This window comes from Artemia franciscana, chromosome 10 (genome assembly GCF_032884065.1).
Source record: "Artemia franciscana chromosome 10, ASM3288406v1, whole genome shotgun sequence".
Taxonomy (NCBI): Eukaryota; Metazoa; Arthropoda; class Branchiopoda; order Anostraca; family Artemiidae; genus Artemia; species Artemia franciscana.
In genome coordinates, this window is record NC_088872.1 from 30953194 (window position 1) to 30980475 (window position 27282).

General features: G+C 36.6%; 1 protein-coding gene across 1 annotated transcript in view; it reads left to right on the forward strand.

Moving 5' to 3' along the window:
* LOC136032063 (tumor susceptibility gene 101 protein-like) overlaps positions 1-27282 on the forward strand; it is a 51063-nt gene that overhangs the window by 9650 nt on the left and 14131 nt on the right. Inside the window, exons 2-6 of the mRNA XM_065712180.1 lie at positions 9441-9528; positions 11113-11178; positions 16820-16986; positions 18281-18386; positions 21728-21903. Of these exons, the coding sequence (XP_065568252.1) occupies positions 9441-9528; positions 11113-11178; positions 16820-16986; positions 18281-18386; positions 21728-21903 (603 nt within the window). The remainder of the gene's footprint in view (positions 1-9440; positions 9529-11112; positions 11179-16819; positions 16987-18280; positions 18387-21727; positions 21904-27282) is intronic.

Below are 27282 nucleotides of genomic sequence, written 5' to 3' on the forward strand. Positions count from 1 at the left end.
TTCCATTGTAGGATCTGCAGCTTAGTTAACATAGGAAGGGTTGAATAGGTGACATGCATGATATTTTGAGAGAATGGATGATAATTCTGTTCCTATTTCATTGAAAATAGAATTGGAAAAGTAGTATTCTGCAATTTCTTTTGTTATACTGGCTTTTTTATCTTTAGCCATATTTGATTGTAATATTAGGTCCACTGATGCAACATATTTAATTAAATTAGTAATATGAGGTCCAACTCTATCTTGCATAGTTATGGCTTGAGTGGAAATATTAGGAAAAGCTGCCACTCTTTCAGACCAAGATTTAGGCTTAGTTTTAGGATTGTTGAGGGATGGGCTAGCTTCAGCCACCTTGGGATGCTCCTTAGCCAATGGAGGGTAAGAAGTCTCAGTAGGAGGTATGAGTGCCTGATTTGGGTGGTTCTTGTGGACCTGTAGCCAGGGTTTTTGAGGAAGGGCTAAATTCCCTTTTTTCGCCTCATTACCTCTTAGACCTGATGGTACTTTGGACCGCTTGGCCAGCTCCATTGCAGCTATTGGGAAAGGAACATTTTCTTGAAGAGCAATCTTTAAAACTTTAGCTCGTTGAACATATTTAGGACATGAATTGTGATCTGTTGATTGATGTCTACCATCACAGTTTGTACATTTAGGCACTTCAGTGCATCTACTTTCTGTAGACAGGGAGTGATTACCAAGGCAATTAGGGCACCCTGGCACAGAAGAAGAACAATACTTAGATGAGTGACCAAGCTTAAAACATTTTGAGCATTGAAGAGGTTTTTCTTGGTATATTTTATGAGCTTTTTGCTGACCAAAAAGGAATACTGAGTCAAATTGGGAACTAGCAGGTAAGATAAAGAGGACACTCTTACTACTTCTTGTTCCCTTAGAATCTAGTTTGCCCATACGATGAACATCCAGAACCTCCAGCATTTCCCCCTTATTGTTCATAAGGCCATCTTTCAAGTCGTCATTTGACAGTTCCAATGGTATGTTGTACAGTACTATTTTCTGAGAATTTTTCAGGGTTGGTTTCCACCATTCAGGTGTAACAGGGATATTGCCAATTTTATTTAGGCTAAGGGCTTTGTAGGCTTCATTTCTGTCTAGAAACATAACCATTAGTGAACCATCTCTGTTCACATTCACAGTGAAGCTGCATCTAAAAGTTTTGAAAAGATTCATTCTAATGTTAGTAATATTTTTGATAGAGAAGGATTGATCTTTTACTGTTGGAGCAAAAAGGATAATGGATTTGTCCTTTATCTCCACAGCTGGATTTGGGTTTGAGAGTCCCATTATTTCAGGAGGACTCATAGAAGGTTTTTTTCGTTTCTGTTTTCTGCCTACTGTCTGAAAATCCTCATTTAGCAGGTTGTCAGTTTCAGAGATTGGTGGCTCAGAGACAGTAATCATGGTTTCATTCAGGCTATCATCATTGGATATTGGAGATACAACAATAGGAATATCAGCTTCTGATAACCAATTAGATGCTTGGCCCCCTTCCCTGAGGGGGCTAGAAGTGTTAGGAAACATTGGGTTCAGGAAAGGGAAATTCCAGAAACTCTAACCACGCAATAGATTTATATAAAAAGGCAAAATAATACTTCTCAAAACAAAAGGAGTAGCAAGAGCTTTACTTCCTTTCACTCAGAAAATAAATGAAATCAATAATATAAATTTTTCATCAATTGATTTCTTCTTTTCTTCCATTCAATCAAGCCATTGCCTTCTTAACTTAGTCAAAGGACTTAGTCAAAGGCCTTTTCCACATCAAAGAATACTGCAAGAACGGACTTTCCACTCTCAATGGCTTCTGTCCAGTCATTCAAGGCTTCAAGAAGTGCAGTCATGAAATTTCTATTTCTTAGAGGTTTTACCTCTTTTATCTGTGACCAATGTGGGCATTTACATAAATTGGTGTGAAAAAGATGTCATTCTGACAACCTGGATTTACATAATGTCTTTGGACTGAGTTCAGCATTCTCTGAAAGTTCAAATACAATGCCCTAGTCATTCTCAAGATAATTCGCATCTGCCCTTTTGACAACCTGCATGGAAATTGTGTCTTGATCAGTTTTAACTTTCCCTTCAGTGTTTGTAGGAAGTTTTTGATCTAATACTCTTACTGTTTCTGAGATGATTATTGTTACTGTTTTGATAACCTGGATTTAAATAGTATCCTTTGATTCAGTTCAACATTCCCTGAAAATTTCAACTAAGTACAATTAGCTGTTCCTGAGATATTGTTGATACTCCCTTTTGACAACTGGGTTGCACATTATGTCTTAATTAAGTTCAGCATCTTCCTCAATACTATCTGAAAGTTTCAATCTAATACCCTTAACCGTTCCTGAGATATTGGAGACCATTTGACAACCTGGAAGCACGTGTCATCATTCAATTTAGTTCAACATCCTATTTGACATTTTCTGAAAGTTTCAACATAACAATCTTTGCCATTCCTGAGATGTTCCAACTATCCCATTTCAACAACCAGGATACATATAATGTCTAAGTTCAACTTTCTGGGAAAGTTCCAACTTATTGTCTTTTTGTTTAGTTTAACATTCCTCTTATTATTCCCTGAAAGTTCAACTCAATACCCATAGCCATTCATAAGATTGATATAGATATGCCTTTTTGACAACCTGGATGCTCTTAGTGTATTATGATTTAATGCAACATTCCCATCAATATTTTCTGGATGTTTTGACTTAATACCCTCTAGTAGTAGTAGTAGTAGTAGTAGAACAATTTTATTAGAAATTAACATTTCTTAATCAATAGCACAACATAAGAAAGCTTGCAAGGCTGTGCTAAATTCAAGGGAAATAAAGAGAGAATATGGATAATGAGAAAATATGGAGAATGAGACCATATACCAAAATCAACAACAATAAATAAAACATAAACAATACATTACCTTGCATGACCCCAAGACAATAAAAATAACAACAAAAGAATACATAAATATTACAAATGAATAACCTATGGAAAAATTATTTTAGTTAATCTGTTTCAAAATTATACCTACTGAGCAACTCCACACGTAAATCAGACTTAAACTGGCCAAAGATACCTATTTCCTTGGTATCTATACTCAGTTTATTCCAAAGTTTTGAAGATCTGTAAATAAGTGAAAAAGAAGACCTACTTGAAACTAATCGAGGAACCTCAGTATTACCTCGTATCCAAGTAATATGGTGGTGAACATCAGACTGCTCATAAAATATTCCTATAAAAAAATCAGGAAGGCTCTCACTGTAATAATTATGTATAAAAATCAACGTATAAAATCACGTAATCCAGCTGCAGGCATTATATTTAAATCTCTATACACAGACCTCAAAGACTCTTGGTTCCCAACACCACAAAAAACTTGGATAGCATTATTCTGGATCACACGGATTGGACGAACTATCAAAGGGAAAGTACCAAGCCAAATCAACAAGGAATACAAAATGCAAGGGTGAATGACAATATTATTGAAACTGACTTCACATGATCTTTAAATGATAGGGTTTCATCAACATTGATTCCAAGGTATTTGGTGAACCTTGTTTGTTTAATAATTGGGGAATTAATAATTCCCCACTCCAAAATTATTTGCGTAAACCAAGGGTAAAAATTCGGAGATCAAGAGAAAATAACAAAATTTGACTTATCTATATTCAGGTCAAGGTGGTTTATTTTAAGCCATGTATATATTCTGCTCATTGCTGCATTTATTGTTGACATGAGCAGTTGTTCTGTAGGGGCAACATACACCAAGGTTGTATCATCAGCAAATAAGGGCATAGTAACCTGGGTCTTACTCAGACCATTGTCAACAAAGTCGTCAATTCTGGGCAGAGCTTTCACAACATGCAGCAGATCATTAAAAAAAATTAAAAACAGAGCTGGACCCAGTACGGATCCTTTGGGAACCTCCCAAATAACAACATTTTTACTAGACAAAAATCCTTGTAAATTGACATACTGCTGTCTATTTTGAAGATAACTGCAAAGCAAACCCAGTGTAGCACCCCTTAATCCATACAATTCACTTTTTTTTAATAATATTCAATGGTCATCAGTGTTAAATGCCTTAATTAAGTCCAAAAATATACCAGCGATGCAATATACCCTGAGCAATATACCCTGAGCTTTTTATCAAGAACATCATTAATTATTGTAGTAATAAATGAAATTGCCATAACTGTTGTTCTACCCTTCCTGAAACCAAACTGATTTGGATGTAGAAGTTTATGACGCTCCAAATGCTCATAAATTCTAATATTAATACATTTTTCTAAAACTCGTGAAACAACAGGTAATAATGAAATTGGTCTATAATTCCCCAAATCATTCTTGTTACCACCCTTAAACGCAGGAGTATCCTTGCGATTTTAAGACAATTGGGGAACTTCCCTTGCTTAAAACAAGCATTAATAAGGGACGTAAATATATGTGAAATGCTTGGAAACGCGGTTTTTAAAACAAGAAGGTTAATGGAATCACTTTCAGCCAAAGAACTTTTCATCTCAAAGATAATCTTACGAATTTCATCATGAGTGACAGGTCTTAGATACATTGATACATCAACAGAAGTACCCATTAAAGTCTCAAGTGGAGGATCATTATCAGAAGCTACTGTAGTACAAGAAAATCGAGCCCCAACAGTTGCAAAATGTTCCGAAAGGGCATTACATATTAGATCAGGCTCATTCGATTTTAACCCATCACTTGTAGTAACTTCATCAGGCAGAACCGGATCTGTTGAATATATAACACTTTTAATAATTTTCCATGTTTTAGCTGGGTTACCACAAGCATCTTTAAATTTACACTCAAAATATCTTTTCTTAGTGTTTCTCAAAAGTTTATTAAAAGCATTTATATAATTTTTTCTAGTGCAAACTGGATCATTTTCATTCCTTATTGAATCCCTATATAGCTGGTGTTTCTTATTTATGCACCACAGAAGACTAGGTGACAACCATGGCTTTTTGGGTATCTTTTTCCTTGATCTTGTCTGATTTGTTATACAAGTTTTACTCAAAATAGAGATCTATGTATCATAAAATTTCTGAAAAGTGATATTTATATCATCTAGATTTTCAACTACATTATTCCAATCAACATTAGAATGTTTAAACTTTTCTAGGTTACCCTGGTTGAATGCAGGTAACATAATCATTTTCTGTCTAGGGCCTTGCTGCCTCGGGAAACAAACTTTAAAACTTGCCGAAATCCCAAAATGGTCAGAAACATCAGTAACAATAACCCCTGCACTGAAAATTTAGAATTAGAAAAAATATTATCAAGTATCTTTGCCGTTAAAGTGGTAACACGCGTACAAATATTAATAGTGGGAAATAAATTATATGACATGCAAAGCTGTAGGAAGTCAATAGGAGTATTCGAATTCATATCGTTAAGGTCAATATTAAAGTACCCAAGCATGAAGAATGGGTGCGAGCCAGTAGGTAGTATATCCAACTGTTCCTCCAAAATATCCATAAAAGCCGGTAAAGACCCAGATGGTGGTCTATATAGTACAACAACATAAACATCTTTTGGCTTGAGCTTGAGCTCAAGAATAAGTGGCTCAAATAACATCTCATGATACAGCACTAGATCACTTCTTATCAAAATCTCGATATCGCTCCATATATAAGCTCCAATTCCTCCATGCTGTCGAAATTGACGATTCCTATGATAAAATATATACCCTGGAATATCCAAGAGAGCAGAGTTATGCTTATTTAGCCATGTTTCTGTGAGACCAATAACCTGAAAAATGAAAAGTTCACATATCTCGCTTAAAAAATTAAAAAATGAATTCAAACCTTGGCAGTTAAGATGGAAAATTCTGAGATCTTCAGAAACACCACCACTATACCCGGACCTCAAACCGTCTTTAAATAGGCACTTCGAATTATAGGAAACATATTGACTAGCAATCCCAATATCGTAATTCTGGTGGAGCTGCTCCATAAACATACTACCAAAATCTACAATTGAAGCTTCCAAATTTTTAAGACGGCTTTTGCCCGGGGTGCTACGATCACCATCAACCATATTCATACAGTTTTACAACAAAGTAATATGGCCTCATCTCCACAACAAAACAAAAAAGAAAAAAAAACACAACTAAACAAGAACAAAATAGAATATAACAAACAACAAAAGAATGACTCTTTCCATCTCGGAAAAAAACAAGCAAAAACGAAAAAGGCCGTATTTGGTTTGCCCGTAACGAGTCCATATACAAGTCACCAAATACAACGGCTACTAATTCCCATTATAGCGACAAAATAGCAAGTTTTATTTTTTATTTATTAATTTTTTTTAATCGATTTTTTTCAATAACCAATAAACACTCACTAATTTTAACGGCAGCAAACAAAATTTCAGAATCCAACAAACTCTTAGCCTAACCTAACCTTGCCCTTTTAAACAGAGATGCTGGGTGGTAGGGTAGGAGGTACCCTGCATTCCACACCTTTATCCACCAAACGTTTACGTAACCCAAGTAGATAACTTTCATCCCTATTTTGAACTGTTTTACTTCCGTAACCCAAGTAATTCTTTACGCAAAACCCGTACACGCGGTGAGACATCATCACTAATAAAAACAGACTTATAAACACCGAACTCTTCCCCTTTTAATTCTTTCGCATTGGTTAGAATCAAGAAACGCGCCTGGACACTGTCCACCCTAATTTTAGCAAAATTCTTGCAGTGAACAGTGAACCACAGTGAATGGTGGCAACTTGTCAGTTGGGAGTGACAAACCATCCACAATCACCTCGGAAACCCGAGATGCAGCCTCATTCAAGGGGTCATCATTAAGGCACCAAAACAGCAAATGGTGCAACTTGTCCTGATTTTCATCAACAAGAGACTGGGACACAACCACATTCATTTCCTCATTGCATTTCTTAATCAGCTGTGACTGGGCTTTTACAAAACTTTGCAGAGCTAGAAGTTCCGATTTCACTGTTGCAATTTCATTGTCCATTGCACTACTTTTATTTTCTAGCACCATAACACGACTGTTAACTGTACTCAAATCATTCTGAATTTCAAGTACACTCTGCTTTAGGGTTTCCATGTTCACATTTATAGATAGGACCATTTCCAAAATTCTGATGATATTTTCTGCATTCGTTTTCTGGCAGTCCACAATGACACTCGTATCCGAATTACTAGTAGAATTCATAACCGGATCCGATAACTGAGCTTCTGTCTGGTTCCGTTTGGGTCTGGCTTTCTTTCCCATTCCGACTTTATCAAAATAATATAAGTCACCTACCTTTGCAAAAACTTATTTTTTACCCACACTAGTTTACAGCGTACAGTTTGCATAAACAGTTAAAAGGACACGGCTAACACCCACATCCGGATTCCTCAGGAACTAGCTTGAACGTAGAACTCGCTCCTATGTATCCAAGATTATATTGTAACAATTAGTTCAAGCAATTATCACAATATTATTCACATAAGTCTACAACATAGCATAGCAACCATTGTATCTGGGCAAAAGCAGTCAGACAAGTTTATCCATTGACTGCTAAATGTGAAGTAAATCTTAATGTATTGTAGATATGACCTTTTGAGCACCTGGATGTGCAGCAAGCCTTTTGATTTTGTTTAATATTCCTTCTATATTCCCTAAAGTTTTCATCTTAATAACCTTATCCATTCCTGAGATACTCTATATAAGCCCTTTGACAACCTCAATGCACTTACATTCTCTTAATTTAGTTCAATAGTAGTAGTAGTAGAAGCAGGGGTAGTTGTCACAGTTGCAATTCGCAGATGCAAGTAGCTGTAGTCATAGTTACAGTCACAATAGTAGTAGTTGTAGTAGCCCTGAAAGTTTCAAATTGATACCCTTAGCCATTTCTCAGGTATTGTAGATACATCCCTCTGATGACCTGGATGTGCAGAGTGTGTAGATATAGTTCAATAATCCCTGAAGTTTCACTTCAATACTCTTGTTTTTATTAGATTCACCTGGGATCAAACTTTTTCCTCTTTCCCAGTAAATCCTATATGAACACAATGGGTAAACTACATCATTTAAAACCCTTGTCCTGGGGGCTAAGAGAGGGGGGGGGGTCATGTCATCCATGGAAACATAGCTATTGGACCTTCTGACTATTTTGAACAAATTGGTCATCTCAAATCAAACATTTCCCTCGTTCCCAGTAATAAATCCTATATGAACGCAATAGGCAAATCACATCATTTACAACCCTTGTCCTGGGGGCTGGGAGAGGGGGGGGGGGTCATGTCATCCATGGAAACATAGTTATTGGACCTTCTGACTGTTTTGAACAAATTGACAATCTCAAATACTTGATTAATTTTAAATGGAGAGGCATTTAAAATGGTAAGGGATGAGGGTTGTTTGCCCTCTGATCACTTTTCAATATACCATGAAAATTTCAGTTTAATGCCCTCAGCTATTCCTAAGATATTGGTGATATGCCCTTTTGATAACCAGTATGCACATAGTCATTTTTGATTTTGTTCAACATTCTCTTTTCCTGAAAGTTTCACCTGAATACCCTAAGCTTTCTTGGAGACTCAGGATCAAACATATCCTCTATCTCAAAAGCAAACCCTATATATGTAAACAGTGAGGACCTTAAATAACTTTAGAGCTTCCCCTAGAGGCTGGGGGAAGTCATATCATCACCAGTTGTATAGTTATTTGATGTTTAGACTATTTTGTACAAAACAACTATCTCAAAATTCTGATCATATGTTTTTGGGGGAAGGGCAGCTAAAAATGGGTATGGAAGGAAGGTTAGTTTTTCTCCAGCCACTTTTGACTCTTATAAAGGACACTAGAACTTTCAATTTCCTATCAAATGATCACCCTCCAAAGTTTCTACAACGGTCCTTTCCGTATGAAGTGGAACAGAAAAATTAATATATAATACTTATAAGGCCTATGGCTATTTACTATAGACAATTCTAAAGTGTTGCCTGTGATTTTTCTCTTCTTTTGACTGTTTTTGTGAGGATGCCTGTAAGTACTAGTAGTATAGAAAGAAGCTTCTCCACACTAAGAAGGCTAACAAAAATGTCTAAGAAATTCTATAGGACAAGAAAGGCTAAAAGCCTAAGTGGTTTAGTTATGGCCACTATCTGTAGGATAGTGGCCATATGGAACATGGATAGTGTGGAATGGATAAGTGGAAATTAGTTCTTATATAATGCTCCTACAATTCTTTCGTATCATCATCTATATTTAAAATTATATTTGTTATGAATCAGTTTTTGATTAGATAAAGTAGAATGAAGGGATGCAGTAATTCATAAATATTAGATAATATTCTTTGATTATTCTGTTTTGAAGTTTTTCTTAGTTAAATTGGCTAATCATATCTCTTTTGTTCATTTTTAGAATATAACCCTTTTTTTTTTATTTGCAGAACTACAAGAATGCTGAAGCTACTAAAAGAGCTGTAAAAAGTGTATTATCTACCTACAAAAATCTTGCCCCCAAGATTAGTAGCTATGGTAAGTTTATCTTTAGCTTTATTAATTTGAAAAATAATCTAAAATAAATAAAGAACAATGTTTAATCGATTTAAACGACCCCATCCCACCCAATTCGGGGACAACCTACTTTTCTTTTGGCTCTAGGTCGTTGGCCAAAAAGGACTATCTTTAGCAATCTGTCATCCTTCATCTCCAGAATGTGTCCTAGCTATCTCAACCTTTTTCTTATTGCAGCCTTAGAAAGGGAGATAGAACCAAATTTTTATTACAGCTTACTGTTTGAAATATGGTCAGTTGGATGGACACTCAAAACTGTCTGTAGACAATTCCCCTGGAAAACATCTAATTAGTTCTCCCCTGTCTATTGGAGCATTTAGAACCACACTTCATCACTGTCATCACTCTAGCTTATTAGTTCATAGACTTATCTTAGTATTCTTCCAAACTTTCAACTTCATCACTGTCATCACTCTAGCTTATTAGTTCATAGACTTATCTTAGTATTCTTCCAAACTTTTTCAACTTCGAAAAATTTCTTGGGCCTTGGCTATTCTACTCATAACATCTTCATCACATTCACCATTTTACTAATAATACTACCTAGATAAGTGAAACTAAGTTGCTCTTCTCTTTACTTTCACTTATTCCCAGTCTAAGCAACTAAGTATTCTTGATATCAACTCTTAAGCCTATTCTTGCGCCTTGAGCTCTCAAACATCCAGAAAGTCATTCATTTTGCTAACATTCTCATGTATGATGCTTACATTACTAGCATATCCAGTCTAGGAGAGTTACTTTCCCATTTGATTCCATGTTCTCCTTTGTGCTTTGTTGCGTTTCTTAGGACTAAGTCCATCATAATGATCCTTGTAAATGGGGATGGAATGGAGTCCTGCTTAATTCCTGATTCAATACAAAACTGGCTACTGACCTCATTTCTAACCTTAACCATAGCAATGTTATTCTTGTCTATAGCACTAATCACTTTAATGTATTTTTCTGGTATACCATACAAGGATAGAATCTTTGGTAAAGCTCTTCTATTGGAGGGGTCTGATAACCTGAGAGTAAAAATTCGGTCGATGCATCATATCTCCTCATAAAACCACACTGTTATTCTCTTAAAACTTTGTATACAACATCTCTAAATCTAAATTGTATTATTATATTAAGTAATTTGCTTCCCACAGGAATCAAGCTAATGCCTTATCTTTCTTATAATCATCTTTCTTATAGAGGGGTTTAATAAAAGTTTTCCTAAAATCGCTAGGTACTTCCCCCTTCTAAAAAAAACACGTTCATAGTTTTCAGTAATACATCTCTAACTTTACAACCACCATATTTAAAAAAGTCGTTTACCACACTATCAGCACCCGGGGCCTCGTTATTTTTTAATCCCTTTATTACTGTCTCTAATTCTCCTCACAAAATAAATGTTCCGTCTTTTCCAAAGTGTAAGAAATTTTTCATTCTTTTCTATATCATTTCTTGTAACTTTGGCAGGGTTTAGCACATTCTCAAAATGTTCTGCCCATCTCTCTTAACTATATCTTTGAATTTTCTATATCATGAACTGATACATTATTCCTTGTTATTTTTTAGTGTTTACTAATGGAGTACAAAAGGAACTTCTATGCCTTGATGGTACTGTCCCTGTTGTCTATAAATGTAAGTATTTAACATTATTAATTAATGAAGAGTTCGGTTGTTTGAAATAGAAATTTATTTCGTTGCAATAAACAAGCTTTGAGCAATAATAGAATAAAGTTTTGAGGTGGGACGTCATGTGCTTGCAACTTTTGTGTTTTGAAAGAGGAGTTCTCAAAAAGGAGATATCTGGGGATTCTTCAGAGAAGATCAATTGGTGTAGCTTGAGCGATTATTGTATATCAATCATTTCTATGACCATGACAATACAATAAAATGCCAGTATGGCAAAACAAGAAAACGGCGAAATCTTGGTTTGTACCGTTTTCTTGTTTTGTCATTACCATATATCAACTACATGTGTTTTGATTTTAAACGACCTACAATTCCGTGGCTTATTCCGTTGCTACAATTCCGTGGCTTATAAATTACACCTAGAATGGCAATAATGATTGCATGTATAGCAATAATTTATTATAATTCTTGTTGTTTTTTTGTTCAAATGTATAGTTATTTTATGCACCATAAAATGTACCATTTAATATACAAAACAAGAGCTAAGAGCTCATATGGCACTTGTGACAAGGTCGGAAGAGCCAAGAACTCATATGGTATGAGCTCTAGCAAAATTCTAAGAATCAATAGATTGCTTTAAAAGGAAAATCAGAGGCTTAATGCCGGTCGGGATTTAAAATAAGAGCTCTGAGTCACGAGTTCCTTCTAAATATCAAAATTCATTAAAATCCGGTCACCCATTCGTAAGATACCTCGATTTTCACGTTTTCTAAGAATTCCGGTTTCCCTCTCCAACTCCCATCAATGTTACCGGATCTGGTCGGGACTTAAAATGAGAGTTCTGAAGCACAAGATCCTTCTAGATATCAGATTTCATTAAGATCTGATCACCCGTTCGTAAGTTGCAAATACCTCATTTTTCTAATTTTTCCGAATTTCCCCCCCCCCCCCCCCCAACTCCACCAAAGAGAATGGATCCGGTCCGGTTATGTCAGTCACCTATCTTGGACTTGTGCTTATTCTTTCCACCAAGTTTCATTCTGATCTCTCCGCTTTAAGCGTTTTCCAAGATTTCCGGTCCCCCCCCCTAATGACACTGGATCCGGTCGGGATATAAAATAAGAAATCTAAGTTTCGAGGTTCTAAATATGAAATTTCATTAAGATACGATCACTCTTTTGTAAGTTAAAAATACCTCATTTTTTTTCTTTTTTTTAGAATGAACCCTCCCCCCAACTCCCTCAAAGAGAGCAGATCCATTCCGGTTATGTCAGTCCCGTATCTAGGACTTAGTGCTTATTTTTCCTACCAAGTTTCATCCCGATCCCTCCACTCTAAGCGTTTTCCAAGATTTTGGGTCCCCCCCAACTTCCCCTTCACCGGATCTGGTCGGGATCTAAAATAAGAGCTCTGAGACAACTCCCCAAAACTCCCCCAAAGAGAGTGGATCCGTTCCGGTTATGTCAATCACGTATCTAGGACTTGTGATTATTTTTACCACCAAGTTTCATCCTGATCCCTCCACTCTAAGCGTTTTCCAAGATTTTAGGTTCCCCACCCCACCAACTCCCCCCAATGTCACAGGATCCGGTCAGGATTTAAAATAAGAGCTCTGAGACACGATATCCTTCCAAACATCAAATTTCATTAAGATCCGATCACTCCTTCGTAAGTTAAAAATACCTCATTTTTTAAATTTTTCAGAATTAACCCTCCCCCAGCTCCCCCAAAGAGATCGGATCCGTTCCGGTTATGTCAATCACGTATCTAGGACTTGTGCTTATTTTTCCCACCAAGTTTCATCCCGATCTCTCCACTCTAAGCGTTTTCCAAGATTTTAGGTTACCCCCTCAATTCCCCCAATGTCACCGGATCCAATTGGGATTTAAAATAAGAGCTCTGAGACATGATATCCTTCCAAGCATCAAATTTCATTCAGATTCGATCACTCCTTCATAAGTCGAAAATACCTCATCTTTTCTAATTTTTCAAAATTAACCCTCCCCCAACTCCCCCAAAGAGAGCGGATCCGTTCCGGTTGCTTATTTTTCCCACCAAGTTTCATCCCGATCCCTCCACTCTAAGCATTTTCCAAGATTTTAGGTTCCCCCTCCAACTCCCCCCAATGTCACCGGATCTGGTCGGGATTTAAAATAAGAGCTCTGAGACACAATATCCTTCCAAACATCAAATTTCATTAAGATCCCACCACCCATTCGTAAGTTAAAAATACTTCATTTTTTCTATTTTTCCTAACTAATTGCCCCCCCCCACTCTCCCACCCCAGATGATTAAATCAGGAAAACGACTATGTCTAACTTAATCTAGTCTGGTCCCTGATACGCCTGCCAAGTTTCATCGTCCTAACTTACCTGGAAGTGCCTAAAGTAGCAAAACCGGGACAGACAGACCGACAGAATTTGCGATCGCTATATGTCACTTGGTTAATATCAAGTGCCATTAAAAGAAGAGAATGCTATCCTCATGTGAATTCTCTTTTAATCTTCTTATTCCTTTTTATATTGGGTCGAACCTTGATTCTAACTTTTGATCTGGGACGAACTTAAAATTTGTTTCTGAAAACAATATTTTGTTTGTTAGGTATTTTTGCTTTAACCCCCTCCCCCTTACCTCCCGAAGCAGATTAAAGCGTACTTTTTGTAGTTCAAATCTGTACCGCATATTGACACCAATATCCCCAGCATTTGTCATGCATAATTTCAAGGGGTCTTGAATGCACAAATTTAAGAGTCTCCATAATAAATGATTAGAAAACATTATGGATCTTATTCAAAGACTGTCAACGGTGCCGTAATGACGGTCCGTTACAACTGCTACTATTATTAGAAATAGCTCATTGCAGCTCTAAGCCACCTGAGGCCAGTATAGCTAAGCATCTTCTGCCTCCACTCTAATCTCTTCAAAGCTTAGCTCTTTACCCCCTCCCATGCCGTTCTAGTCTCTTTTAGATCCTTTCTTATTACCTCTTCCCACCCATTGGGGAGTGACCGGCGTTTACCCCCCCCCCTGGAGAATACTTCCCAGAAAATACCCCCCCCCCTCCGGAAAATACTACCCAGGGAATACCCCCGGAAAATACCCTCCTCCTCGTGGAAAATAAGGTTTTCCAAATTTGAGAATTACATTTGTTTTTGTTTTTCATTTGGGGAAGGAATTTTGGTACTTGCGTATTATATGCCACTCACTCGAGTTTACGCTGTGTAACATTCGAGAACACACCGGTTTCCTCGTTAGTTTCTTTCAGCTTACCGTTAGACAAGACAAAGACAATTGACAGAATAGATGGGAAATATATAATTTGGGCTGCATATTTGCACATAAGGGGGGGGGGGTATTTACCAGGTTGGTGTTTTCTGCGGAGGGGATTTTCAACGGGGGGCATTTTCCTCAGGGTGGGGGGGGGGGGGTAAACACTTAGAATTAGGGGTTACATTACACTTAGAACTTATTTTTTTTCCCAACACACCCTTTTTTTCCCAAAGTCGTCTGATCAAAATTCTGAGATAGCCAATTTGTTCAGTATAGTTGAAATATCCAATAACTATGTCTTTGGGATAACATGATCCCCCGCACCTCTCGGAAAAAGGGCCACAAGCTATGAAATTTGCCCTTTTTTTGCAAAATATGTTATAGGAAAATATACAGACATTTTTCAGGGGGGGGGGAATTTCTACGGGGAGAATTTTCTATTGGGATGGAGGTTCCCGAGGGCGAACTTTCCAGGGCAAATCTTTCACTGGGGGGGGGGGGGGGATTTACAAAATTCATATATGACTTTCTTTTTTTTTGTCTTACTTTCTTGATTGCGACCTCATTTTATTTGTGGAAATGCTCTGGGGTATTGTCCGGTTGAAATTTTCAGCGGAGTTGGAATTCTCTGGGGGTATTTTTACATGGGGGCCACGGGAGAAATTCTCCATGGGGGGAAATATCACCAGGAGAAAATTGCCATGACAAAGTTTTCATTGGGAGGGAATTTCTAGGAAAATTTTCCTCACAGGGGGATCGCCATGAACTGAAAACAGATCATAAATTAAATAAAAACAAACAATTTTTTTCTACTGAAAGTAAGGAACAACATTGAAACTTAAAACGAAAAGAAATGATTCCGTATGTAAGGGGGCTGCCCTCTCCTGTGCACCCTGCCCTTTACACTAAAGTTTAATCTTTGTCCAGATTTTTTTCGGGTTGACGTTCCCTTTGTTCTAAAACTTTAAATGAGGTGACTTCATGACTGGAAATTTTTACATCTTGAAGAAAGATCACTTGAATCAATACAGCCATATTTTTCTTCAAACTCAAAATTTTGATTGGATTTGGAGGGGGCAACTATGTAGAGCTTGAGAGGGGGGTTCATTGACCTCTTATCACTTTTGACTCTTAAAAAGGCCACTAGAACTGCCAATAACCAATCGAATGAGCTCCCTCCGGCGTTTCTACAAATAATTTCATACGAAGGGGCCTGAGAAAAAATACATTGAATCCATACCGATCTTTACTTAGGCAATGGTATTGCGCTGTCTATGATACTACCCAGGTAAATGAAGCTATCCACTTGGTTGAGTTTCTCGTTATCTAACATCACCCCTGCACCCTCATTTGTTCCAGATCCAAGCGACTTATTCTTCCTAATATTAATTTTCAACCCTATTCTTGTCCCCTTGACCCCCAACATTTACAAAAACATCATTTATTTTGCTAATGTTTTATCTGGGACGCTCAAATCATCTGCATAATCTAAGTCTAATAAAGATTTACCTTACCATTTGAACCCATATTTTGGTATAGGTTGTTAGGTCAAAATTCATTGAAATAATCTGTATAAATGGAAAGAACCCTGCGTATATCCTGACTCCACACCGAACCAACTACTAGCCTCGCTTCCGTGTTAAGCACATCAATATTATTCTTGCACATTGTGCTAATTGTTTTAATATACTTTTCTGGTATCCCATAGAAGGATAGGGCCCTCAGTAATACTTTATATTAGGCGTGGCAAATGCATGTACATGATCTCTAAAACGGAAGACTGAAAAGGTATGATGATTAATACGCTTCACATTTATTAATCTAAGAATAGAAATTTAGTGGACGTATCTTGTCTTCTTCCTAAAGCTGTATCTATAGTATCTCTTAGTCTACTAAGTAGGATCATGCTAAATAATTACTTCTCACAGAAATCAAGCTACTGATTCTGTAGTTACCAAATTCACCCGGAATCCTGTAGAATAGTTCAACTGAAATTTTCCTAAAATCAAAAGATTCTTCCACTCTTTCAAAAACATTTTCATAATTTTCGGTAATTTATCCATAACTTTGCAACCATCATATTTCAAAAGCCCATTTACCACGCTATCAACACATGGTACCTTATGATTTTTCAATCCTTATAGTAATGTCTCTAGCTTATGGTAGGTTAAGGCTCTAAACGAATTTTGAAATTTTAAGCAGGCTAATTTTCATGCGTCGTAAATTTGTAAAATTAACACTCTAAATTATATTGAAAATTATTCTCGTGGTATAGCGCTTGAGCTTTCATTCTTTAGTTCCAAACTTCTGATGAAATTTTTATTCTTCTTAACGATCATGTATTTTAAAAATTAAACATTGTTTCTTTCTTTTGTAGACAATACTTACAATATTCCCGTAAATATATGGTTATTGGAGACTCATCCGTTGAATGCGCCTATGGTGTACGTTACCCCAACCCCTGACATGACAATTAAAGTCTCGAAGCACGTTGATCAAAATGGACTCGTTTATCTACCTTATCTCCACAACTGGTCTCCTGCTGTAAGTCATGTTTGTTTATTTGAATTCTACTGCTGAGACTATATAACTAAGTGTAGGCTACCTTATTGTGAGGCGAAAGTGATAATCTATCAAGGGCGCCCGCAGAAATTTTACAATGTGGTCACACTTGCTAATAATGTGGCAATTGGATAAGGTTGAAAAGTTGTTGTTTTTTTTGCCAGGAAAAGATCATGTTTTTTCCGAATGCTACAAATTGTTCATGTTTTGTATGTCTGTAGTCTTCTAGAAAAGGGCTTGGAGCTGAAGTAATCTCCAATAGGTGACCTTTGTCGGTGCCTCTATAAGTTTTATGGGAAGGGAGTGTGGGGGACTTGGCTAAAACTATGGCCTTAGGGAAGGGATTTTTACTTTCTTTTTTTTGTAGTTTTGTACTCCTCTCAATTTTTCAGTGAAACAAAAAAAAATGTAATGATAGAAATTCTGTTTTCAAAATAGCAAATTTGCCTTTTGCAAAAGAAAGAAAATAAAGTTCACAAAATGAGCAATAATTTGATCCAGTTGAAGATCCTTTTCAGGGCCAACGAGAACGTTGATGAGTATGGGGCAAACGTATTTCTGGGATCCCCTCCCGCCAAAAAATATAGCCATGGGGAAGGGGAGAGTTCGATCTTGAACAGACGATCTTGAGCGTGGGAACGAACAGTTCCCTCGCTTCAGAAAGTATAGGCATATTTTTTTTTTACCGATCAGGTCTGTTTCAGGGTTCTGGACTCCCTTAGTCGCTTTTACTAAGAAACTCGATAACTTGATTTAATGGACCGTTTTTGTGGTCAGTCGTTATGTAACAAGATATTGTAGCTATACAGTTTGCCAAAATGTGTCTAGTCACAGGTTCAGTTGCCCGATTCCATAGGTCTACAACCTGACTAACGAGAAAAAGCACATTAATGGTTTTAATTCTTACATAAAAATCGTCTTGTTTAGAGTATTTTCAGATATCTTGTTTTTGCTTGCGGACTTCGGCAACTGGACTGTTTAGTGTTTAAGTACGTATTAGCATGACATAATCAAGTTTGTTTGTAAAACTGCTTTTCTGTTTAATGGCAAACCTGATTTTTTTTTTTTGAGGAATTGGTCCATATTTTTTGAGAATTTGTCTATGAATTTACAAAGCTGTTTATTAAAGCACTTTAACACTAAAATATTAAAAGGTTTATAAAATGGATGTAGGCCATCAAGTTTCTGAACACCTCATTTATGCCTTAATATTGTAGAGACCCAGGACAATTTTCACCTAAAAATACCGTTCACTATTTCTTCTTTCTACTTTTAGAAGTCTGATTTGCCTGAATTAATAGCTGTTATGATTGGAGTATTTGGTGAACAGCCACCAGTTTATTCGAAGCCAAAAACGGAAGGATATCCCTCTCAACAACCATGTAAGTAAAGTGTGAAACTCATTTTCATGGTTGGAAACTATTCAGCAGAGATTTGTTTCCCCAGATGAAAATCGTAAAGCACAAAAGCAAGAAGTTTACGAAGTTTTCTCTGAAGTTTACGAAATTTCAGGTGGTGTTCTGGAAAAATAAATCGTACATTTTCCTACCATTCTAAATAGTGTGAAAGTAAAACAAAACAAAACTGTCCCAGGTCCGCAAGTAGACTTCTTGGATATCATGTTATGTCGGACTCGTGGATTATCTCCTCAAAACCCAAAGGTCGACATTTGGTATCTCTTAGATTTCCGTGAAATAGCTTTGGAGAGGTTAACCTCAAAGTCACGAACTCCATTTTTTATTTTGTTTTTCTGTTTTTTTTTCTCTTTTTTGTGTCCAGCTCTGTAAGTGCCTTAGCAAGTGTATGGAAGTGTCATTCTTCAACCAGACTGAAATCAGTCTGGCTGCAGTCCAACTCATAGGTGGAAGAGGGTCGGTTTGTTTTGCTTTTCAAGTTTTCTTTATTTTTTTATTTTTTTTTATCTCAACCAAATTTGGCTGGAATCTCTAATTGAGAGATTCCACTAAAAAAAAGTACTTCTAGTAGTTCCTTTTTAGTGTCCTGAATCAGCTCTGCCAGTCGAGGGGATCCCTAAATTCTTTTCCTTCAAAAAGTCTGCCAAATCTCAACTAAAATCAGTGGGAGACAATGACTATTGCCCTATGGTCAGTTGATAGATTTCAAATAAATTTGGCTACCAGCCGTAGTTGTAGTTTCCATTGTCTGGCTTGGTCTAACATATGTTAGGAAAAAGATACAATCTCTTCATTTGCATTCCTCACAAAATCTTATCGGTTCTCAATTAAATATGTTGAAGTTTGGGTGGTGTTTTTTTTAGGGCTTTTCTCTGATCCGACAGCTTATAGAGCGCTTGTAGTTAAGAAGCAAACGTCAAATATTCTTTTAGGCTTTATTTCTTTTTGCGGTTAGCAAGTGTCTGAACATCCATAACCTTACCAGTTTAAGGGTAGCCATGATGACAATTAATCTTTCAAGGCCATCATAGAGGCAATCAAAACCGAACTGTTTGTAAACACAGAGTTCTGAAAATGTAGTCTTCATCGGAATGTTTTATTGCTGGTTTGGGAATGTAAAACTCATTTCTAGACTTGTTTCATTATACTGGGAGCAGAACGTGTAAATTTCCCTTGTAAAATGTAGCTGGATGTGCTTTTCTACAATTGTGAGCGATAGTTCACAATTCCTTTAAGTCTTCCTGGGGCCTAGGCACCGAAAATCTATTCTCAATAATTAGTCCAGCATCTAAGCACTGCTTTCATTCAAAAATTGAGTACTCCATCAGAAGGTATGAAGGTGGATTCATGGGTAATCATAGGTGCTGAACCCAAACTACGGTGCTGACGGTGCTATAGGTGCTGAACATCCAGATTCCTGCCAGTTGAAGACAGAGCGCTTCATTATATTGTTGTTTTATTTTTAACCTTTCCCTGTCCATCCATACTGAGGAAAATGTATTCCTTAAATTATTTAAATTCCATGTATTTAGATCCCTTAACTTACTTTCTATTTAATTATATTACGTGAAGCCTGTTGTTTTTGGATAACATTAAAATATAGTGCTTGAAATCCAGAATTTTTAACTTTTGTCACAAAGTTTTTTAAGTATTTCTGTAAATTTCTGCGAAAAACTTTCAACATGTTATATTTGTGCTTTATTGATAAGTTTATTTTAAGTATTTCAATGTTATGATGTGCTTGATCATTACCTATATCTTCGGTTCACAGTATTGATCAGCCTAGCAGTAGGTATTACATATTTTTAATCACAGACAGAAAAATCATATGCTTGATTAGCTTAGCATGATTTTGTAAGTGATGACGCTCAAGCTTTGCATATTAAATTTGGAAAGATTGATAATTTATCGGCGTAACCAAGGATGAGAGGTAGGTAGGTCTCACATCCTTAGGCCTCAACTTAATTGGTCTATTCGTCTCAAACAGGTTTTTTAAATTTGATTTTAAAGAGGCTTTTCGACATTCTTGGACTTCCCCCGCAGACATTCGTGGTATCATTATGGGGTTATCGTTTCTATACCTTTGATTTTAATCTTCTTAAGCAGGATAGATTTAAAAACTCCAAAAAAGTTGTTTCAGGATTTGTTAAAATAAATAATAAAAACCCATAAAAAACTTCATAACATATATTATGGTATAAAGAAGAAGACAACCTATTTGACTTTGTCTTGGAGTCGACAATTCCCTTAAAAGTCTGCATAAAATGGAGTTTGTCAGGAATTTCTGAATATTTCGATAAATCGAATCTAATAAAGGTGTATTGGAGTCTACTTCAAGCATTCCAATAACCGAAAAAAAAAATTGTGTCGAGGTCCATTGAATAAAATTGTTCTATCACTTTATCTCTCCATTTTTTACGAGCTTTATATCTGGTTCGGATATTTTTTTGGTTATGGATTTGATATAAAGAAAAAACAATAACGTAAAACGGCTAATAATTTTTAATTTGACGGTGACCGTCTTTTCACTCTCTCATTAAAATTTTTTGCCCGGTTTTCGTATTTTTATTTTGTTTTAATTGTAAAAGGAAGGGCAGTGTGGTCTAAGAAATTATTTACTCTTAGAGAATAATACTGATATTTTTACAGTGACTGATTAACTACTTCAGGTAATATTGGTCGCACAATATCGCACTTGAAACCCCTCAACGAAAGCATTTCACATGATCATTGTTACTTTTTTAGATAACGCTCTTTGTTCTTTTTGCTCGGAGTTAAGAGGGACATAGCTCCAAAATTAATAGCTAAAAGACGGTCCTTTTTTAAAGAGCTACCTTATTTTTAAATAATTCGTAATGTATACATTATTGAGGCGTATTTTCACGGCTTATTGTCAATGACTATGGTCGAAGTGCTTGCTACCCTGCCTCTCCTGAACATCCTAAAGCCCCATTTCCGTTAGGCGTTTTACGGACAAAACTCAAATGAATCAATCAATAAAATAAATCGTAAATTGTTTTAAAAAAAAATAGTTCTTTTGTTTTTTTAGTGGAAGATTAGCTTTCCATTATGTCCATATGACACCAAAAACACACATTAAAATTTATAATTTTTACAAATTTGGAAAAGGGCAAATCGTTTTTAGTATTTGCACAAGTAACTTCCCATAATTAAAGAAAGGAACATCTCTTCTGAAATAAATTTTCCTCGGTAACTTTTTTAAGCGACAGTACTCATCTTAGTGAATTTAACGTGGACTCCCGAAAAATTTTGAAAGTTTTCCCTTTTCCTTTCTTTTATTTTCGTAGTTTACTTTAATTCCGGAATGGCAATGCCCTCTCCTGGAGCATATGGTCAACCTTCCGAGGGTTTTGTCCCGCCGTATCCTACTCAGTCATCGAGTATGCCCCCATATCCAGTCGCTGCGACATCTTTGCCATATCCAACAAATTCACAATGTTTCCCGAATGGAATGCCAGAGCAGGTAATTTTGATTTTTTTTTTTCTTTTTTTATTGATTTTTTTTTACTGTATATTGTTAAAATGATGACTCTTTTTTATTGCTATCTAATTAAATTCAACAAAATGATGCTTCATTTAATTAGTGTTAGTTTATTGCATTTTTTGTGTGACAGTTAAAGAAATAGCGATTTTAGTGACAACACCATCGAATTCTCTCTGCTAGGTGATCGATTAATTGTTTCATATCTTGTATTGCAGGTATAGGGTGATCTTTAGAAGAGAGTGTTTTGCAGTTTAGCGGGTTAAACCCGTTTGTCTTTTATTAGTTAGAAATTTCTACTGTAAGTAGGCCATAATGTATCCTACCGTCCTTAGGATAAGGGACTCCTAAGTAAATAATTTTTTTTGCTATGCTGTTGTTGATATAACGATAGTTAAAAAATACGCTGTTTGAAATGCAAATTCGATAGATAGGTAGATAGATAATTTTACTGCCCATTTGATAAACGGTACAAGACCACAAATGGAGTAAGTAAATAAACGGGAATGAACAAAACCTTAGGTACTATATACATACACACTGACAGTTAAAGACATATCATAATGGCAAGGCTACTGGGCTCAACTGACTTTAAAGAATTCTGTCCGACGCTTATAATATTAATAATAATAATATTTATTTCTAACCCACTTACATCAAAAAGATAAATAGTGGAGTAAAAACTTGAAGAAAAACGGAAAACAAATAACAAATAAAAAAAACAAATAACAAAAAAACGAGAGTCAACAATAGACATTAATCATACAAACGGATCAGACCGTGGTGAGGCGACAAACGCCGATACGCCGTTTCTGAGAGCTTTTTGTGTAGATCAGTCAGCTTCTCAGTAATGTTCGGAAGATGGAACTTTTTGATTATCTTTCGATTCTTATACCACAGAGGAAGATAGAGAAGAAATTTACAGAAACGGAAATAAGAGGATCGAATATCGCTAATGTCTTTTTTCTTAAATATAGGGTAAAGCCCAGAAAGGTAAAGAACAGAATGATCGGAAAAAGTAGAATAAAGCTTACCAAGGGCAATACGATTGTATTTCCCTCGATTGGCTACAATTTTAGAGTAACCAATCTGGATTTTCACTCTAGCATCCCAGACAGCACGCTCCCGAAGAGTTTTAAGATTTTTTGTAAGTGTAATACCCAACCACCGGATCGAATCTACATGAGGGATAGAAAAATTTTGAAAAATTAGAGGCCTAGGAGAAGAGGGAACATTGAAAGAAAGATACTCACATTTATCAACATTAAGCGAAAGACCGATTTTAGTAAACGAAGAAGAAACTTTATGAACCATCTGCGATAGACTGAGTTTAGACCGGCTAATTAGAAGAATGTCATCAGCATAAGCAAGGTAAGAAATATCACTCAAACCAACAAAACACATAGAAGAAATATTCTCAAGAATACCAGAGATACAAAATTTGAAAATACTAGGAGATAACACTCCACCCTGCCGTACGCCCCGACGAACAAGAACATTAGAAGATGAAAGGGCACCATTAGTTTTAATTCGAAGATAAGAATTACTATACCAAAACTTTAGAAGAAAAATAACTGAAAGGTTAATACCGTGACTATAAAGAGAGTAAAGAGCCTGACTATGTACAACACTATCAAAAGCCTTAGAAAGATCAAGAGCACAAATATGAAGACCATACCCTTTAGCCGAAGCATCTTTAAGAAGGAAAGCAAGAGCACGGTGAGCGTTCTGGCACCCGATGCCAGACCGAAAACCAAACTGATTCTCCCCGAAATTAGCATTCATACTTATGAAAGGAAGTAGGATGTGTTCAAGGATTTTACTAAAATTACAAGCAACCGTGATAGGCCTGTAAGAAGAACAATCCAAAGGAGTCTTACCTCGTTTAAGTACAGAAGTGACAGTTCCACACAGCTGTCAGGAACGAGGGAACAACAAAGGCACATTTGGAAAAACAAAGACGGGCAATTTATTTTTAGATGACAAGCACTGATACCGTCAATATCAAGAGAACTTGATTTCTCTGGTCGTGTGAGTACAGAAGTGACAGTTCCACACAAAAAGCTGTCAGGAACGAGGGAACAACAAAGGCACATTTGGAAAAACAAAGACGGGCAATTTATTTTTAGATGACAAGCACTGATTTCGTCAATATCAAAGAGCGTCAACTGAAACGGGAATAACTTGTGCCTGAGTCAGGGAAGGCGGGAGAACCGAATCAAGCAGTTTCGAATAAAGCGCGTGCACTGCATAATTCAATTTGGAAAATATAACTGAATAGTGGTCAGACCATGCAGAAGGCGTAATGGGGCAATTAGGATTTGCCGAGTTATTTAAATTAGCTGAATTAATCACTTTGTCCCATTCTTTCTTATTGGTAGGATATTCTAACCCTTTGTAACGGCTCGATCGCAGACATTTCTTAAACTCACGCTTAGTTTTTTGTTTTATTTCAAACACATTCCCAGCTAATGGTCGACCGTTAGCAACCCATATACGCAGCCACAATTTGGCTTTATATTTCACACTTTTCAGCTCAGGGTCACACGACCAGATTGGTTTCCTTGTACTTTTCCTCACTCGCTCTTGAGGGACAGCAACCTCCTCAGCGCGTTTTAAACACCACACGATTTGGTTGTAATAATGATTCAGATCGTAATTACTTTTAGTAGGACTAACACTCAGCTGGAGTAGATGAAAAGGTACACGTAAAGAACCAAGGAGAATGGCCAGGGTTGAAATATATAATGGCATATTAACATTTTTCCAATTACTCCGCACAAACCATTTAGAGGCAGGAGCACAAGCCTGGTCAGTACTATCTTTTCTAATCGGAAAGCATAGCGATAAAGGAAGGTGATCAATATCTTGCTCATCTTCGTGGACATGCACTGTTGAAGATGTAATGAACGGGGAACAAATCACGTGATCAATATCCGATAAGCTGCCGGAATTATGCACATACGAGAAGGGTAGATCCTTCGCAATTATTCTGTAATCAGGGAGACAATCAAGTAGGTTCACAGTACGAGCAGAATCACGTTTTACATCAGTGTTCATATCTCCAATAATAATAAATTCGTACCCATTTTTGCTTATACTTTGAAGGAGAGTTTTCAAACTAGAGCATGCTTTGGAGAATTTATTAAGCGATGTCATATTCTTCCCATCGTGAGGCAGGTAAGTGTTTATCAATACGGTTTTACCAAGTCTTATAGCCAATAAATGTTCATCAGAGAAATAGCATGACGGGGACAGAAAGCTGAGCTTTTGTTTTATAATACATGCTAAACCCCCTGAAGGCCTTCAATCAATCAATCAATCAATTTATTGATACTAAAAGAAAAAACTATTACAAAAGTAAAGTGGTTACTAGGCCCAAGAAGCTTTGCTTGTAATGGACCACAGAGAACAAGAATAAAACACTATTATAAAATATATACAAAAAAAAAAAAAAAAACAAAAAAAAAAAAAAAAAAAAACACTGGAACAAGACAAGGACATTGAATAGATAGGATATTTAACAGATAGAAGATTTAGAAGGAGATTAACATATAGCTGAAAATGATTTTAAAAGAAGAGAAGAGACATACAAATTAGGAAAGGATTAATAAAGAGAGAAAAATTATTGAATTGGAAATACCCGACGAAATAATGCCTTTGCAGAAAGAAAAAGAGGGATATCCGAAGGGATGGAGTTCCATAATAGAATTGATTGATATACTGGAGACCTCTGGCTTGCTGTAGAAGATCGTTTTGGTAAAATAAATCGTCGAGAAGAATTACGTAAAGAAGAAAAGTACCTACCTGAGCCTGTCCGTGAGAAAAAACTGCTGTAGGGGCGGTGGGAGAGTACCTAGAAAAGCAGAATGCGCAAAATAGAGGGTACTTTTACCTATAATATGATCCAGCGGAGCTATTCCAGTATCATTATAAAGATCAGAGGAAGGGTAAAGCCGAGGGAGAAGAAAAGTAGCCTTCACTGCCCTATTTTGGGCTCTTTGAAGTGAGCAGAGAAGAGATTTATTAGTATTACCCCAGACAGAGCAGCAATAAGAAAGGTAAGGATAAATAAAAGCATAATAAAGAGAAACCATAATATCAGGAGGAAGAAATGAGTTAATCCGGTGCAACATTGAAGACTGGCGGAGGATTAAGGAACGGGTATGAGTTATATGCGGTTTGAAAGAAAGAAAACAGTCAAGATACACACCAAGAAATTTCACCACAGTAGCTTGTGGTATAATATCATTCCCAAAAGTCAGGGTGATTGGCTCCTGTACGTCTCGCATACGGTAAGGGGTCCTGAAGTTGACAATGGCACTCTTTCGGCTGTTAAGAGCCATACCATTTGACCAGCACCAATCCTTTACTTTATCAAGAAGACCTTGAGCCATAGAAGTGGCAGATGGCAGGTCCACCGCAGCAATGAAAAAGTTACTGTCATCAGCAAAAAGAACAGGGTGAACATGGGGATGAAGACCATCAACAAGATCATTGATGTAAATTAGAAATAAAAGTGGACCAAGCACAGAGCCTTGTGGGACACCTTTCAATACAGGCAAAGTAGAGGAAGAAGTACAGTTAACCAAAACATACTGAGATCTCTCTGAGAGGTAGGACCTAAACCATTCTAGTGGGACTCCATGCACTCCAAATAAAGATAGTTTAGACAGAAGAATATTGTGGTCAACCATATCAAAGGCCTTAGAAAAGTCGAGAAATAGACCCAAAACACACAAGCCCTTGTCCAGATTAACACGCACAAACTCAGTTGCATCAGAAAGTGCGTGCAAGGTAGAGAATGAGGGACGAAAACCATACTGATGGTTAGTGATGAGAGGATTTCCCGCAGTCGAATTAGTACTAAATACAAATGAAGAGAGTCGACGATACACTACTTTTTCAACAACCTTTGAGATGACGGGAAGAAGAGAAATAGGTCTGTAATTTGAAATTAGAGAAGAATCACCTTTTTTATGCAAGGGTACAACGGTAGCAACTTTAAATAAATGAGGAAAAAAACCAGAAGAAAGAGAGAGGTTAGTTATGTGTGAGATGGGATGAGAAACAAACTGACTGATTTTTTTAAGGACATTATTACTCAAACCAAAACTATCAACTGAACAACTACTTGGAAGTTGAGAAATAATACTAGAAATCTCAGTAGTACTACATGGGGAAAGGAAAAAAGACTTCTCTGTCATAGGAAAACAACTTACTCTACTCAGGGGTGGAATGAGAACAGAGGGAAGTGTGGTGAAATACGAATTGAAGGCACTTGCTAAGGATTTTTTATCCACAACAGATCCATCAGCTTTCCTATAAAGAGATGGGGAAGATTGTTTGAGTTTCTTACGG